This window comes from Magallana gigas, chromosome 4 (genome assembly GCF_963853765.1).
Source record: "Magallana gigas chromosome 4, xbMagGiga1.1, whole genome shotgun sequence".
In the NCBI taxonomy this organism is placed as follows: Eukaryota; Metazoa; Mollusca; class Bivalvia; order Ostreida; family Ostreidae; genus Magallana; species Magallana gigas.
This window is the reverse complement of record NC_088856.1, coordinates 12331252-12349006: the sequence shown is the minus strand read 5'-3', so window position 1 is coordinate 12349006 and position 17755 is coordinate 12331252. Positions and strand designations below refer to the sequence as shown.

Here is a 17755-nt window from a genome sequence, read left to right as displayed (position 1 = left end):
TAACGACCGATAAAGGGCCCGGATTAGACTCAGACTCAAAGCGTTTGCATGTAGTCGATTCATGAAATGCATACTGGTATTCATATCATATCAATGTAAACATTAAATTAAAAAAAAACATGCACTTGTTGATTTCGGGATAAGTAAATGAAATTAAAAAGAAAAATCAAACAGCGAATGATTTTTTTGACTGAAGTATATTGACTAATCCTCTCCCTTCCCCACAACGGCCATGAAGCGGACATCCTGTTTTTGCCCCCCCCCCCTTCCACCCATCACGCACCTGTCAAGGTAACTGGCGTTGTTGCCACATCCTTCATCATGCCCTTCGTTGTTATGACATTTTGCTCTAGTGACATTTGAGTTTATCAAAAACATCAATTTTACCACGATATGATAGTCGTTTTATCAGAATAAGCTGACTCGTCTCGATTTGGAATTCATCAAAAATGTTATACGACACACGTGTATATAGTTTGTTGTCAGACACGGACGCCAACCCGTCATATGCAAGACGCCACTGTGTTTAAAAAATGGTGGTTTTAAATCCGGTAAAATTATTACTATTCATATACATGTACATGTTCATACTCTGTACGGCTGTGTAAAACCAGTGAAACAAATGGTTTTTAAACTGTGATTTCTCAAAACACAAAAACATTTTATAAATACAATGCTATATGTCATTTAAACGCGTGTTAACAGAGTAACACGCAGTCTAATTTAATTGTACTATTAATTAATATGCATTTATGATAACCATGCAGCGGTATAGATTTATTTTAAATTTCAGACGATCATTATAACACGCATGACATGTACATGTACACATATGTAGTATATACATGACATGTACATATATGTAGTATATACATGACATGTACATATATGTAGTATATACATGGCATGTACATATATGTAGTATATACATCACATGTACATATATGTAGTATACACATGGCATGTACATATATGTAGTATATACATCACATGTACATATATGTAGTATACACATGGCATGTACATATATGTAGTATATACATCACATGCACATATATGTAGTATATACATGGCACGTACATATATGTAGTATATACATCACATGTACATATATGTAGTATATACACGACATGTAGATATATGTAGTATATACACGACATGTACATTTATGTAGTATATACTTTTTGCTTGCATCTCAACATAGTTATATAATTTACTGTAGAACTATTACATTTCTATAAAGCGTGTACGATATTTGGTGGAAATCGAATTTTAAACAAGTTGGTGTATATTTCAGTTAGCGGATTTTTCCAAATAAAATATTTGTTTTATAGCGGGTTTTTTTTTAGATTCTGCTTCTGTAAAACTATAGATCCTCTCTCTTAGGTTCTCAGATGAGTACTTATCGTAAAACAACAGATTGGTTCGTGTAGGTATACATTTAAACCCAAAGTCACACAAATCATTTTAAAACCATAAAAGTATATGTTATTAATGTTTTTGTTTACATGTTCTTATATTGCATGTCGATATAAACCATATTATATAACAAATACAAGTATCCTGCACATTGGTGACTGAAACATGTCCGCTTAGTTAAAATCATAACGATTTATAAACAAAAATGGCCAATGCTTTCTCAATGTTTACTTTTTGTTACTCTCGACAATAAAAGTTTGCGAACAGATTTAAAAGGTGTTTGCTAAATTGAATTTGAGCCCGATCTATACCACACAATACATTTCGTTTGACATCTACTGAGTAAAGTCGATATTTTATCTCAAAACTGTTGAGGCTAATTTAGCAAGAAACCTTCTTCAAACTTCTTTCTCTGGACGAAATCTAAATTTTATAGGTAAAGTTGACATTACACTGCCATAAAACGGAAAAAGTTAAACTAATAAATTTGGGCCGATTTGGGATGAATTTGTTCTGAACGAGTGGCCATTGGTTGAAAGACCCCTTCACTTATCTCAATGGGAGTCTGTTGTCTCCGTCATAAAATTGTCAATGTTTATAGCCAAACTTGTTCATCTGTACACAAACAAACAAACCGACAACGAGAGCTGCATAAACAATGATTTTAACAAAGGCTGGTTGTTGCTTAAGAACTATAACAGGAAAAAAAAAACTTCTGCGTGAATTCGAAGAATGTGTTAATACATGGACCTATTTAAACATTAAAAAAGAATTATTGATATAAACCTATTGAATAATTCAACACACACAAAGCAAAGGTCGTGGATTAAAGAAAGAGAACTTCGAAAATACACGCACAATGGGAATCAGAAGTAAGGGGAAAAATCTATCACATGTTTCTAGGATTTATACACGTACAAGTATATATATCTGGCTGGAAAGTAAAATAAATATATATATACCGACATCGATCTCTAAATAAATGTGTGTTAGAGATATTTAAAATCGCAGTATGTCTTGCTATAAAAATAATTGAGTTCCCCTACATCAACTCTTTATACACATGATTTCTGTTTAAACAACCTCAATAAACATATTGAATACACTATTTGATCATTACGCGGAGCCGATACTGTGTATTGAATTTTAAACTCTTGTAATGGCAATACGTGCAGAGCTCTCCAAAATTTTACCGAAAACACCCAGATCTATTTCTTCTTACAGAGAAGTACACCTTCATAAAACCCAGACATAGTTAAAGACTCGGGATCTTTAAAATATCCCTGCAAGATTAAGGCTGTTATAATTCTAAATGTCTAATCTCTCAGTACACAATTTCTCTGAGATAAAATGGAGGTTTTTCCCCCTGCTAAAATTTGAAAGAGACAGATCGTTCTTACGAAATTACTGCCATAGAATTAGATCAATATTACTAACACAAGAGATTTTTTTTGTCACGTAATAACAGATCGAGGTCCAACCGACTAAACCCCAGTAGTAAAAGGAAAGGATATCTGATATTGAACCAGCTTTAATTTGCTGTTCGACTTAAAAATGTGAAAGTGATATCGCCCCACCATTCGTGTGCTGTTGTATTTTTCCCGTTTAAGGTTTTCTCTTCCGGTTTTTGCCATGATTTTCTATATAATCTGAGACGAGATGGAAGGAGTCTTGTTTCAATAACAAGAGCACATGCGAAGATTTATGGCAAATTAATTTACCCCCTATTACTTGATTAACTTTGATGGTGAATATTGAGCGACAGGAACTTAATCAAGAATCACGGGATATGAGGGACAACATTAATTAAAGTAATGAAATATCAATAATTATATGGCCATATATTGATGACACAGGAAAAGCTCATATAAGTGTTTCGAAATTAGAGGACTAAATATGAGCCTGAAGTTAATCAAAATAATTTGGTATGATTATAGATAGATATGTACATGTAATGTACATAGGCGTCGGAACGGGGGGGGGGGGGGGGGCTAACCCCCCCCCCCCCCACTTTTTTTTTGCAAAGTTAGACCTAACCATTAGGCACATAGCATCATAGAGGGCCCAGTCCCCCACTTTTTTCGCAGGAAAGATAATTAGTCCTAAATTTACGTTGAAATATTGAGATGATTTTGGGAATAAGGTTTTTTTTTTTTTGCTTGTCAAGAGAGAATAAGTCTAGCCCCCCCCCCCCCCCCCACTTTCAATTTGCTTCCGACGCCACTGATGTACTATGCAAAACATTTATTTAAAAAAGAAATGACCGGGAAAACCTAGTGGTAAGTATATGTACTAGATGTATTTGGTTTTTCTTCTCATTTTAAAACATCCATAACTGCACATTTATGCATGATCTTTAATCTACATATGTAATATAATATATAATTATGTAAATCTCTCTCTCTCTCTCTCTCTCTCTCTCTCTCTCTCTCTCTCTCCACTTTCCAACATTAAGCATATTTGCTTAAGCTGATTATATGGAACAACTGGTAAACATTAAAATCACCCGTAAGTGGATTGGAATATTAATTCTATCTTTCTACACGCACGACTGCCAAACAATGAGAGTAAAATTTACCGTGTAATTACTTTACCTACGAGAGGAGATTCAGCCCCAACAAGGATCAAGACATTACGTAATACGTATAGAGAATTTATTCAGTATTTTGTGAATTTGATCACGGTTTTGTTTAGAAGTATTGTAAACGACAGACACCTTGCGATCGGACCACATGTTTTGGATTCCATTATCTTAAATATGGCCCCAAAAGCATATATTTTTTGGCTGTAAAAGGGAGTATGTAAAATAATACACCATATAGCTGTATATAACTGTATAGTACTATAGTGTGGGGTGGAGATGGGGGGTGGGGGGGGGGGGGGTGGGGGGGGGGGGTGGGGGTAATAGTAGACAACGTTAACATTATAGAAAGAGTTGAATAAATATTGCCACTAATTATAAATAGCCCGAACACTGCTAAATGCTTAAAAAGTAGAAAAAATAATCCGTAATTATTAATTTGATGTCAGTATATAATGCAATTATTGAAGTACCCCTTTCTTTGATTTGAGCCCAAGGGATACTGTAAACCGACCTTTATTCGCGACGAATTTCTCTCGCGATATTCAGGAGATAAATCGTTCACGACAACTAATTTTCGCGTTTGCTTCGAGAAAATTTTGCGGCGAAGAAGCTCTCGCGAAACTCCGCGAAAATATCTCAAATTTGTTTGCAGTATATGGACAATAAAAAAACCCAATCACATGCATCCATGCAACCTGCACTCTTCAGTTATTTCTGTAGTAGCTCTTTAAAGAGCAATATTAACTTCATTAATAAATTTCCACCTCATAGAATTAGGAGTAGAGTGTTCTTTCCTTTGTCAATAAAAGAGAAACTAAAGGGGGAGGAAGTCCAAAGTTTTATCCCATTAGCCCAGTAACTTGGGGTTTTGTACCCGTAATGCAGGAAATTGATTTCAATATACACACTGAGGCGATTTGCTTTATAATTCCGATTTTCTTTCGGGTCGAAGACTTTGTGAATGACTCGCCAACAATCTGCTCACATGTTCTTTTATCGTGTATCGATGTATTCTAGCTTCCCCCGTGCAATATTCAGAAAACAGAATCCGAAGTAACTATTTGCCAGTCAAATTTATTAAAACCACTTGTCAATATTTTTGGACAGCGATAATGCTTTCTCCGGAAAATTCTAGCGTTGCGGGAACTGAGCAAAAGGCTGATAATTCATCTATCTTTGCTAAATTGAAAAGCTGCGTTAGAAATACATCTATGAATTATTGAAGCTTGTATAAACTTTATGTTTTTGTACTTTATGAAACATATCTCTTCTTTCATCTATAAAATTAAACAACCCCAATAACAACCCCACGCAACGATTCATCTCCACGTTTTCCATATGGTAAATGAAATTTAATCTGTTGTGCAGTATACGGCCGACACTTTTGGATAAGGCCCATTTTTTCGTTTTTGTTAGTGTCTTTTTTATTCTTTTTTTGGGTGGGGTGGATGTGAGTGGGTGATCGGGAACCTGTTAGAACAACACTGTGGTATGCAGGACGGTTGACATAGGGTAAATTATTAAGATTCAAATACACAGGTTACAACAGTCGTAGCAATGGGCACTGAATTAATCGAAGCACTGCATCTGAGAGTAAGACTTTAATTCTTTACCATTCTTATTCTTTTTTAGGCCAAAATTTAGAATATATTTACACATTTGGTTATTAATATCGATTATATATTTATCCAAGTGTGCAAAGGGGAGTTACTCTTATGGTCCATAGAACACATTTTCATGTTAGTTCTCAATGATAATATATGTATAATTCATACATCCCGTTTCATTTCAAGTTCATGTGCATGTACAATGTAATTATATATGAATTTCATTAATGAAACATGACATTCTTATTGACTATTGTTTCAATTTGTGTAGACACAAACACCCCTAAATTTAATTTAGATTTTTTATAATATTTTCTCAAATACACAAGTAATAGCATAACTCGTTGTACAAGTCAATTTTAATTCTTTGTCCGAAGAAAAAAATATGTTCAACTACTTTTAGAAACCTTTTGACTTTACGGAACAAATGTTATAATTGTTCATGATGTAAACACAGGAAACATTTATTATAAAGACATCCGTATGAATATTTTCTCATGTTTTTACATGAGTATTTGCATAGCAACATCAACAATTAACTTTAACAATAAGAACATATTCAACAGTTGTTTGTAAAGTTGCTTGCAAGTGGTAAACATTCCTGGGTTTTAACTTGACACGGGCGGGGGGAAAGTCGCCGGAGGTGGACCGGAAATAATGCCAGGTGGTCCCCCGTACTGATGGGCGGGATATCTTGGCGGCGGGGGAAACATACTCGGACCCACGGGAGGGTAGGCGGGGTTGGTAGTTGCATATCCCGGGGGTCGAGCCATCCCAGGAAAGCCGCCTGAAATAAAACTGCGGAATTACATGAACGTATAAGTGCATGGAGACAAAGTAAACAGAATTATGATTTTATATATAGTGAATTAATCAATCTACAGGCTTGTACTCTTTAAAAGAAACCTTAAAATTGTCCGGTGATTCTTAGTCATAAAAAATTTGTAAATATCGACCGTCATTGATTTAAAAAGAAAATTTTTTAGACACGTTTTGATTTTTCAAAAATGAATTTGAAAAAAAAAACCCCAAACAACATATGAAAGATAGTAAAGAAGTGTACAATTATATTGTCCTGTAGACTTTCTAATTTACCACAAATTTAAATGAACAGAGGAAGAAAATCGACATAATGCTCATCATTGTAGATGAACAGTTGAAACGTCGAATTTTATTACCAAACCACGAAAATTCACCATCACAAATATTTCATGATTTTACAGTATTAGAGAATTAGTCTTGATAAAGACTCGGCTCGGGTCTAGACATTTTGACCGACGCCTTCCCCGACTGATGACCGAGCCGGGCCGAGTCGAGCCGAATCTCAGCCGAAATTATGAGATTCCCCGCCCCGCGGTAAATGCCTGACCTGGGGGTCCGGGAGCTGGGTGCATGCTTGTTATGGTGTGGACCTGGGTATTCCCGTTACTCCGGATTTCCACCACACGTGTGCCCTTTTCCTTCTTTTTACAGAAAATGACCATTATAACAATGGCTGCCATGGCAATGACACACCCCACCACAATCCCGGCGATACTCCGGCTGTCTCTGTAAAATCAACCAGTTTACGAAAAATTCAATTAATACCTTGACCGTCTCTGTAAAAATTATTATCTTTAAAATAATCACTATACATCAAATAAATCATGTACAAATTGACAAGTTTGCGAAATAAGCAAAATTATTAATCAGTATATATTTGTGAATTGTGACATAGCGACGTATTGTGATGGCACTTAAAGTATAGCTTAAACAAAGCTAGCAAATTTAGGTGTAACTAATAACAGAAGTAATCTATTTTTAAACATTATACAATACTATACAATAATTCTAAACAGAGTGAGGCTGTCCATCCAAAACAAGGGCGACAATTTCAAAATATTTTTGAATTTACGACATACTAGGTTTATTTTTATTTTGTTGGCAATCATTGTCAATTTTTCAAACTCTTCTCAAATTCTTGTCATTATATCAACATAACTCTTTTACATGTATAAACATCTTTTCCGCTATTGTACCAAATTTTAGTCCGCTTTTTATTAGTGACTTAAAAAATCATAATTCTAAATTCAAAACGAGAATAGTTGAACGAGTTGTCACACACTGTGTGATAGCCAGAGCGCGGGTTATCAAAGTAACAGTTCTTATTGAATGACATCGATCACTCAATTAAAGCATGTTTATTTTCTATGTAAAGAAAATAATATATTAACGTCCTTTTGTTGTATTTTCCGGTATTTGAACTAGAAAAATCGATTATACTAACAGGACTGAAATTACGCAATCCAGGAAAACGACATGTACGCGTATAAAATTATGGACATGTATAATCCCTTAACTTTGAAAACTTCTTTCAGATGCATTTTAAGTGTTTATCTCATGTACACTTGTTTTTTTTAAACAGTTTACCAACTCTTATATTTTTTTTAATTTATTACTTTGTAACGGTTACACCAAGTGAGCACGACGTCATTTTATTACATGTACGTTTGAGAATAATAAAAAAATATATTAAATAAAAGATTAATAAATTTCAAATGCGTTGTTCAAATATGTTAAAAAAGACACATACATTATAGTATGAATTGAGTTAACTGATTGATGATATTATGATTTTAAAATGTACTTCTGCAATCATGTTGTGAAGAGAAGAAATATGGTTTATGATCAATGCAGAATTAATCGCCACAAAACTGCCAACATAATAAGTTTCATTTTTAATACACCGAACAACATACATTTCTATACTAGTATAAAATACTAATATATGATTGTAGAACATTGTTGTTTCATTATTTTTCTCATCGTAGGAAACCCATGGTCGGTCTCGCTTCTCTTACCAAAGGTAAGGTATACCAAAGGTAAGGCAGGAGAAGCGAGATCCAACGATGTATTTTTCTATGCCATCTTGATATCTTAACAATAGGATACATTGCTTGACCTTCTCTTTCGTGACATCGATCTTTTACAATAAATATTGCACGAGAGAGGATATCCTTGTACATGTATATATACTTTCGGAAACGTCCCCTCCCTCCTTCTCGGTTTGTCCCTGAAAAAATCAACAATCAACCCCTTGGTGGTCAAACTATCTGAAGACTTGGATAATTATGTCTCAGATTCATCATAGGACAGTTCTCAGTTTTAAGGTATAGTTTCTCGAAGCCGTCTCAACGTACGATATATATACACGATTCTACAATCATCTTAACCTTCAGACATCCATTAAATTATCCTTAATAATTATCCTTAATAAACGCAAAAGTATAAACAAGTATTTTGTGAAAGTTCTACCACTTCTAAAAAGAAGAGGAAACCTATATTTGCACAATGTCAGAACTAGTACTTTGGGATATAAATAATGATGAAGATACGTCATTATCTTCCTAGATATTTCTGCTTGGTTTTATTCAAGTCTTAAAAAAAGAAACAATATATAATTGAAGGCATGGGTTAAGCATTGAGGTGTACTTTACTCCGCTGATTCATATTTTTGTTTGAAAGTGCGTTAAATTTGAGACCAACTCAACGCCCTTTTATTTTTTTTAAAGTGCGTTTACATATTTTCATTTAACATAAGGCCTTTACATGTACTTTGTTAATATTTTAATTTTCAGGAGGGAAAACCAGTTAATATAAGAAGTCTTAACTTCTGAGACGTCTATCATAACGGAAATGATGATACGTCTATTGTAGCTACGGTTTACATCTTAATTCAGAGATGTCAACTAATCATATTCAACTTTTAAAATTTTTAAGAAAGCATGCTAGTAAATCATGTTCTAATCGGTTAAACTAAGGAACTAAAACGAATGAAATATCCATTATCCAGTTTCATTTCACGATAAGATTTAATTTTTAATTTAAGAAGTATTTTATTCAAGTATATAGATACATTGAAATGGATTGAACAGCAGGCATAATGCCTATTTATGTTCTCTCCTGTAGTCAAGGTATAATATGAGTAATTATATAATTTTATATAAGGTATATATACATATATATTGCAAATGAATTGTGCATTAATAATAGATTAATATTATAAATAGCATTGGAAGGAGGTACAGTGCAAAAAAATAAACAAAACAAATAGCTTATGATAGCAAAATGAAAATAAAAAAAAAATAGAAAAATAATGGTTAATTGCTAAGGTTGAAAATAAAAAAAGCATATGTAGTGTAGAGAAAAAATGAGAAAGAAGAGAAAAAACATGTAATTAAAAACAAAACAAAAATTGATAACAAAGTAGAAAAAAATGGAAAGTTTTGGGGGTGGGGGGGGGGGGGTGGGAGGGGGAGGGGGAGAACAAATAAGCAATAAAAAAATGAAAAGAAGGGAGTGTAAGGAAAGTCAGTGGTACCCATTTTGATACATTTTTTATACAATGTGTACATTTTTACCTATTGACTTACTTAAATTTGTTTGTACTTTTTATGTAAAAATGAATTTTATCAAATAATAGTAAGTTATTTTGAAATGTTAGTTTATCACTTCCAAAGAGTAGATTCTTAATTGTGATTGGTATGGAATTGTCGTTCATATAATCAAATAGCGATTTTCTTTTGGAGGCATATAATGGACAGTGTAAGAAATAATGTTTAAAGTCTTCCACTTCAAGAAAGCACTTCTGACTTAGTGGAGAAGCAATAAGGTGGTGTGAGTAAAGGTCAGAATTTAAGTTACTACTGTTATTTCTCAACTGACAATGCCAAATATTTTCTAATCTTTTGCCATGGTTAAATAATTTATGCATATTCAGTTTTTTACTATTAATATTTTTGAGTCTGTTCTTAAATGCTGAAACTGTAGTTATTTTTTTGTATTTTGAGGTAGATTGTTCCACAATATAATTGTAGATGGTATAAAACTATTGAAGTAAGATGTTGTTTTTGCAACAGGAGTGCGATAGATGAAATTGTTACGAAGATTGTAGGTATTATGTGGGGGGAAACATTCACCAACAATATTAGATAAGTATTCAGAGGTATAATTGTTTAATATTTTAAACAATAATATTAATTTATGGTTATTTCTACGTTTCTTTAGTGTTTCCCAGCCTAATTCCTGATATAGGTATTGTTTAGCTGAGTTTCGTCTAAGACCAGTGATTATTCGTGCAGCTTCAATCTGTATACTTTCCAATAAATTACTTTGTTCATCTGTACAATTGTCCCGGACTACATCACCATACTCTAAAACAGGGCGAATAAATGCAAAGTCAATTTTAATCAATGATTCCCTATTTATTTTATATTTAAGAATGCGAAGCATGTTCAATATTTGGCATGCTTTTTCGTAGAAATTTGATATATGACAATGATTATTTTTTTGGATTATATTGTTTAAAGTGTTACCAAAAGAGACCTGGGGATTGGTTTTTTTTTCTAGAAAAGTTAACATTTATTGTTTTGTTTGGATTAAAATCCACCAGCCATTGATTAGACCACTGTTTGATTTTTTCAAGATCAGCTGTTAATGATTTAGCTGAATTATTATCATTATCATCAACTACTACAAAAAGTGATGTGTCATCTGCAAAGAGTCTTATTTGGTTGCATATATTTTCAACAATATCATTAATGTAAATAAGAAAGAGGAAGGGTCCTTACACTGACCCCTGGGGGTACTCCTGCATTAGTGGTTTCAATTCCTGAGGAATAGCCCTCGATGACAACCTTTTGTGTTCTATCAGTAATATAGTTTTCTATTCATCCAAGGATTTCTCCTCTGATTCCATATTTTTGTAATTTATAGACCTTTATGCCAGACCTAATATCAAATGCTTTTGATATGTTACAAAATATGAACATAGGATAGGATTTCATCATATCAATCCATCATTAATACGAGTCCCCTAATGTTTGACCGTCAACTTAATCTTTATAATTTCGAGATAATGTCACTCACTTGTTAGGATTTTGCTTTCCATTGGTAAAATTTGATAGTTATAATTAGTGACGTTGCCTTGTAATTTAATATTAGAATTATCGCTTTAGTATATATACTTGTTCGGCTATTCACAAAGTACATGTTACTTACAAAGCTTCATTGCTTCCATTGCTACAATAATAATTGGAGTAGTAATAGGAGTAGTAGCAGTAGTTGGCTTCCGTTAGTGACACTGTGGAAAAAAAGAAAGTATATTGGTAAGTAATAATGTCAATTAAAATTATTTACAATTCTTCAGTAAGGCATCTTTATCGTGCAACCAAAATTTGAGTGGCATTTGTTGAGCTATAAGCGAGTTACAGAGCTTACAATTCTTTGCTATGTAAACGCTGCTTTAGTTCACATTTTGAATGTTGAAGTAAAATTCTTGTTTTAGACTTAAAATGAATGTGTTAAAAGTTAGCAAACTAAGTTAAAAATTAAGTTAACAAACTTTAAGAAACTAACAATTGTTCTATTTTATTCTATAATAATTGTTCTATTCTATTCTATAATAATTGTTCTATTTTATTCTATAATAAATTATCTTATTTCAAAGTCAACTATTGAAAAGACAAACTCTTTTCGGGGGCATGGAAGCAAAGAAAATGCACAGCAGTTAATAAATGTATGCATATGTATTTAGAGATTAACGAAAGTGTGCAGGAGCCAACTGGAATATGGTTTGAATTATTTATAAGAACAAGAAAATACTCCAACAAGTTGGCCAATGGTTATTCAGTGTGCGAGACTGGCTGTTGGTTTCTGATGATATCAAGGTCCTTATGAACTTTATAAATGCGACTAATACTTTTAAGGTAGACTCAGCCTAACAGAAATATGTGTCAAACAATTTAAAACTCTTTTCATTTTAACAATTAAAACAACTGATAAACTTATTATTATCTAATTTTTTTTATACCATTTCACGTTTGTTTTCTTACCGTGAGCTTCAGTTCAAATGATGAAAAAATCCCTATCCAATTTACACAATTAATAAAAGAGACTCCTTTATTGTTAGGTATTTAAATTATGGTTTAAAGGTAAGAGGACTATAATCTAGTCAAAAATAAAGGATTATGTCACCCCCCCCCCCCCCCAATAAAAAAAACCCCGAAAACAAACAAAAAACCAAAACGAAACAAAAGGAAACCAAAAAAACAAAAACAAGAGATTAGAACTTGTATATCTAAGCAGAAAAATTTAGCAAATTCTCTTTTGGTTACCTATCTCATGTAACAAGCAGGATAAAAACTTTTCTTAATAAAAGTATTCGTAATTATCAAACAGGTTTCTTTTTTGGAAGATATAGGCTATAGGGCAAAATAATAAATCAATATGATCTGATTAATTATACGGTAATTAATTATATTCCATGTGTAACAGTTATGATAGATTTTGGAAAAGCTTTTGATTCTTTAGCTCGGGAATTTATACAATTATTTTAATTTTGGACCTTCTATCTGAGACTAGATTAACATTTTGCAATGTAATGCTGTGTCCTGTATGTCCCAGGAAGGCATTTTTTTCATTTTTTTTTTAAAAACTTGGCGGCGTTGTGAAGACAAGGTGATCCAATATTGCCGTATATTTTTATTAGGCGCGGAACTATCGTCAATCAAAATCAAAAATAATGGAAACATTACAGGAACCAAAATTATAAACACCGAGTATTAAATATCACAGTATGTAGATGACACATCAATAATCTCTGATGAAAAAATGACAATAACAAACTGTCAACATCTCAAAAATCCATAAAACGAAATACAAATTCAAAGCGGAGCAACACGGACCTCTAAAAATATAGAGGTATGATCAGGTGCCTAGATGAATCAGAAAAAAAAAATAATTAAGTGCAACCATGAGAAAAATAGATGAATATCGTAAATTACATGGTCTTAAAATAAATAAAAATAAAATAATAAATAAAATAAACCCCCCCCCAAAAAAAAAAAACAACAAACAAAACAAAACAAAAAAACAAACAAAAAATATTCAGTAGAAAAAAATGTTCAGAAATGAATTTTCAAAGGACAACTCAGTACAAGCTTTTAGGCATGTACATGTATTATGATTTAGACTTAAATAAAATGGTAAAACTTAAAAGGGACTTGGACACGATTTGAGATCAACAATTTTATTTTTACTTTTTTATGTATAAAATGGTTTACCGGTGCATTTTAAATGATTGACCAAAATATTGAATGTTAAAATCAAGTTTCAAGCGAGATACAGAGGTAAGAATTGATTGTTATGTAAACAAAGCTGGAGTCTTATAGTTGTTTACAAAAAATGTAATGAAGAGAATTACCATGTCCTAGACAAAATGACATGTAAAAAAACAATTTTAACTAATTCATAATCTTCATAAATACTATTATCAGCAAAGAAAGGTTACATTTGATTGAAACTTACACCAATGCAACACATATGTAAAACATTACAATATCCGAGCTTTGTATTATGAACTCTGTATCTTGCTTATAACTTGATATTTAACTTCCAAATTTGACATAGCATTATAAACTTCTATATTTTTCATTATAAACATTAAAATTAGAAAATAAAATTTGAAATTTGAAAATTTTAGGTCAAATCGTGTCCAAGTCCCTTTAGATATAACAAAACATTTGTGAAGATAAATCAATTAATAAATCAATGAAGTAAACGACACTTGACTCCATTTAGAAGAATAACACTTGTTAGCTTTAACAACTTACCAAACCCTAAGAGCAAAACACCAACACAATAAAAAGAAATCAATTCCATTCGTATGGAAATCAATATGTGATAAGATATAAAAACAAATGTTTACTTAAAAGTATGAGCATTCAAGTTTTTGAAAATGTGTTGGTATTCTTGAAAAATCTTCTTCTCAAGAACCATTTGCCAATTGTTTAGAAAAGCTGTAACTTGTGTGGAAGCATCCTCATGTGGTGTAGATTTAAATTTGTTCAAATCATGATTCCCGGTAAGGCGGGGTCACAATTTGGTGTTTTACTTAGGAATATATAGAGAAAAATTCTTCTAAAAACCATTTGGCCAACAATTCTGTGATTTGTGTGGAAGCATCCTCATATGGTATAGATTCATGTTTGTTCAAATCATGATACTTGGGGGTAGAGTGTTGCCACAGGGTGGGGTGGGGGGTGGGGGAGTCACATCAAAACATCGGAATACATAGAGAAAGATTGAAAAATGTTCTTCTCAAAATCAATTTGTCCAGAAAAGTTGTAACTTGTGCGAGAGCATCCTCAGGTATTGTTAGTTTTTTTCTTTCAAATAATGATCCCAAGGGGTAGCTTGAGACCACAATGGGAGGGGTGAATTTTTAGTAGGAATGTAATGATTTTATTATCGAGTAAAATCTTTAAAAATCTTCTTCTTAAAAACCATTTAGCCGAAAAAAGGGTACTTGCGTGGAAGCTTTCATAAGAAGGGTAGATTCAAATTTCTCAAATTTTGATTCACTGGGGTAGGGCTAGGCCACAGTGGGGTGTCCATATTTTTTACACAAGAATATACAGAATTTTTTTTTTTAAAAATCTTCTTCTGTAAAACCAATCAGCAAATAAAGCTTTAACTTTAGTAAAAGCAACCTCGTAATGTAGAATCGAATTTGTCAAAATCATGGTTTTTGGGGGGTAGGGTTGGACAGCATTTGGCGGTCCAATATGATAAATGGTATTATCATGTTACAAAAGGGGCTTAAAATTTAACAAGAGAGCATCCGGAGAAAAATTTGGAAATCCTTTTATACGGGATCTATTCTAATACATTGTCCAGATATTTTGTGTATGACTTCATAAATCAAAGCTGATTTTATTTTGGCTATTGTTCCACAAGTAAAGGATGTGACCCATGGGCCTCTTTGTGAATCTTTGTATGTCAAAGGATTACGACGCGTAATTGATTTGTTCGATGAAAATGAAAACTTTCTAGATTTTTATATCAAAAAGAAAATTTAATATTCAAATTTAATATTCAAAACATATATAGGAGTAAGACATGCTGTGATTTTAGATTTAACAAAAAACTTCATTAGCAAGTAAGATTTTGAACCTTTTGTACCATTTGATACTAAAACATTTGTTTCAACAAAAATGGTTAAAAACCAATGTATGATATATTCAATCAGACTAATTTAACACCAGCAGGAAAATGGAATCACTGGAACCAATGAGCTTTAATCTTTCATCTACCTTATACTATTTACCTTTGAAGTGTATTAAGCTAAAAAGTAAACAAGAATTAACTGAATTTTGATATGCTTTCCTGGTCATTTTAAATATTGATTTTCCTATCGGAAGTTCTAAAAGTAACAAATGCAAATCTTAATACTAGTAAACAAATATCATGAAGGTTCATAGAAAACAACTTATATATATATATATATATATATATATATATATATATATATATATATATATATATATATATATATATATATATATATATATATATTTATATATATATATATATTTATATATATATATATATATATATATATATATATATATATATATATATATATGTTGACAATCTAAATTTATGAAATATATCGAAGTAGTATTTATTTGTAGTACTTATAGTACTTCAATTGATTCAATTCTCATTTTGTTACACCAATAAAATTCATGGCGACTAAAATCATTTTTATTTTCGCGGGAACAAATTTTATTTTGTGGCAAAGAACATGCTAAAACAAAGAACCGGTCACGAAAGCTAAAGGAATCACTTTTTTTTCAATGTATCGAAAATCTACGGCAGATATTTACAAATGGTTCCTTTTAAACCTAGAGCCATGTTAATCAAACAGCAAACGTGACGTAGGCATGTCTATTTCGTTACTGGTCACTCAGTCATGGCTTTTTGAAATCAACAAGGTTTGTCATTTATTTTTACGCTGTGCCTACACTATCGGTGCATATTTCACTTAAAACAAGCGTTATTTGTAAGTTGATTTCATCCTACTAATGTCCTACTAAAAATCCAATAAAACCCACTGTTTCTATTCATCAAATTTCCTTTTTTTGATGGTGTTATTTAATAAAGAGATTTCACCGAAGAGATATTTTTTTTTCAATTTTGATAATCAGATTTATCGAACTGATATAAAACAAAACCAAAGGAAAGTAAACAAAAATTAAACAGGTAACAGAAAGGAAACAAAATGATGCATGAGGTGTCTTATTGACAACACTTTTTGATGTAAAAATTTATATTTTGATAATCGAATATTCATGGAATTCTGTCATTTTGTGTTAGATAAAATGACAAATTATTGGTACCTAAGCTGTTATTAGCTTTGTGACACAAAATTATTTTTGGCCCCACTCAACAAAAACATTTATATCAATAAAAAGATATAAAAATGACAGATACGAATGATTTAAAACTATTTAACTTCAAAAAACATGTATTTGAAAAAACAAATTAAAATACTTACAAGAATAAAATATTACAGCAATAATAAAAGCCGTTTCCATTTCCGATGCCAAGTGTTTCAATAGCTAATATTTCCCGTTTCAAAACATCTCAACACCAGTTTAACCATTTGCTTAAAAGAACTTAATTTCAATAAACACTTTTTATAGTCTATGACATTGAACGCCAGTGTTTAAAGAAAGCAGCCAACTTTTATGTAGCCTAAGTTTGTATATATAATTGATTATTGCTGCATTCTTAAAATTTCAAATCAATATTTTGTCCTAAGTTGAGAACTTTAATATAACTAGAAACTATTTGATAAAACGAAAAGAATAAGAAAGACAGGAAATCCCTGGTGCATATCAATTGATTTCCACAAATATATTAACAAAATCTAATCTAATCTTGTAGAAACAATTGTTCGCTTGATAAGTTGCCCTCGTTGTAACATAATGACGCTGTAAAGTTTAGATATTTGATTGTCTAAAAAGCCCTACTTTTTATGAAATCTAGAACATAAAAATAAAAAACAACAACAACAAACCAAAGCACACTTCTAAAATTTTGAACATAGTTAAAGGGTATTCCTGTCTACACCCGAAAACGTTTTGTTAATAGGATTTAAATTTTTTTAATTTGAATTGTCTCATTACTATTTCTTTTTGTTTGTTTTGACTTGCAAACAATTAATAATTATTTGATGCATTATGGTCGAAAAAAGTTAAAAATTTGAAGGAATAATCGGTTAAATGAACCCAATAATTAAAGCTGTGACATGTCAGGT

At 31.8% G+C, this 17755-nt stretch overlaps 1 protein-coding gene across 1 annotated transcript; it reads right to left on the bottom strand.

The window, feature by feature from the left end:
- Nucleotides 1–5981: 5981 nt before the first annotated feature.
- LOC105319407 (cysteine and tyrosine-rich protein 1) lies at nucleotides 5982–17163 on the bottom strand. The gene is made up of 4 exons (XM_011416941.4): nucleotides 16991–17163; nucleotides 11650–11731; nucleotides 6980–7158; nucleotides 5982–6397 (listed from the first exon to the last, which is right to left on the bottom strand). The coding sequence occupies exons 1-4, from the start codon at nucleotides 17028–17030 to the stop codon at nucleotides 6219–6221; spliced, it is 480 nt and encodes a 159-aa protein (XP_011415243.3). The 5' UTR covers nucleotides 17031–17163; the 3' UTR covers nucleotides 5982–6218.
- Nucleotides 17164–17755: the final 592 nt, after the last annotated feature.

Excerpts from the sequence above, each read along its gene's own strand:
- LOC105319407 (XM_011416941.4), bottom strand. The coding sequence starts at position 17,030 with ATGGAAACGGCTTTTATTATTGCTGTAATATTTTATTCTT. Across the intron at positions 7,159-11,649 it reads AATGGAAGCAATGAAGCTTT|AGACAGCCGGAGTATCGCCG; the intron begins GTAAGTAACATG and ends TTGATTTTACAG. Across the intron at positions 6,398-6,979 it reads CCCAGCTCCCGGACCCCCAG|GCGGCTTTCCTGGGATGGCT; the intron begins GTCAGGCATTTA and ends GTTTTATTTCAG.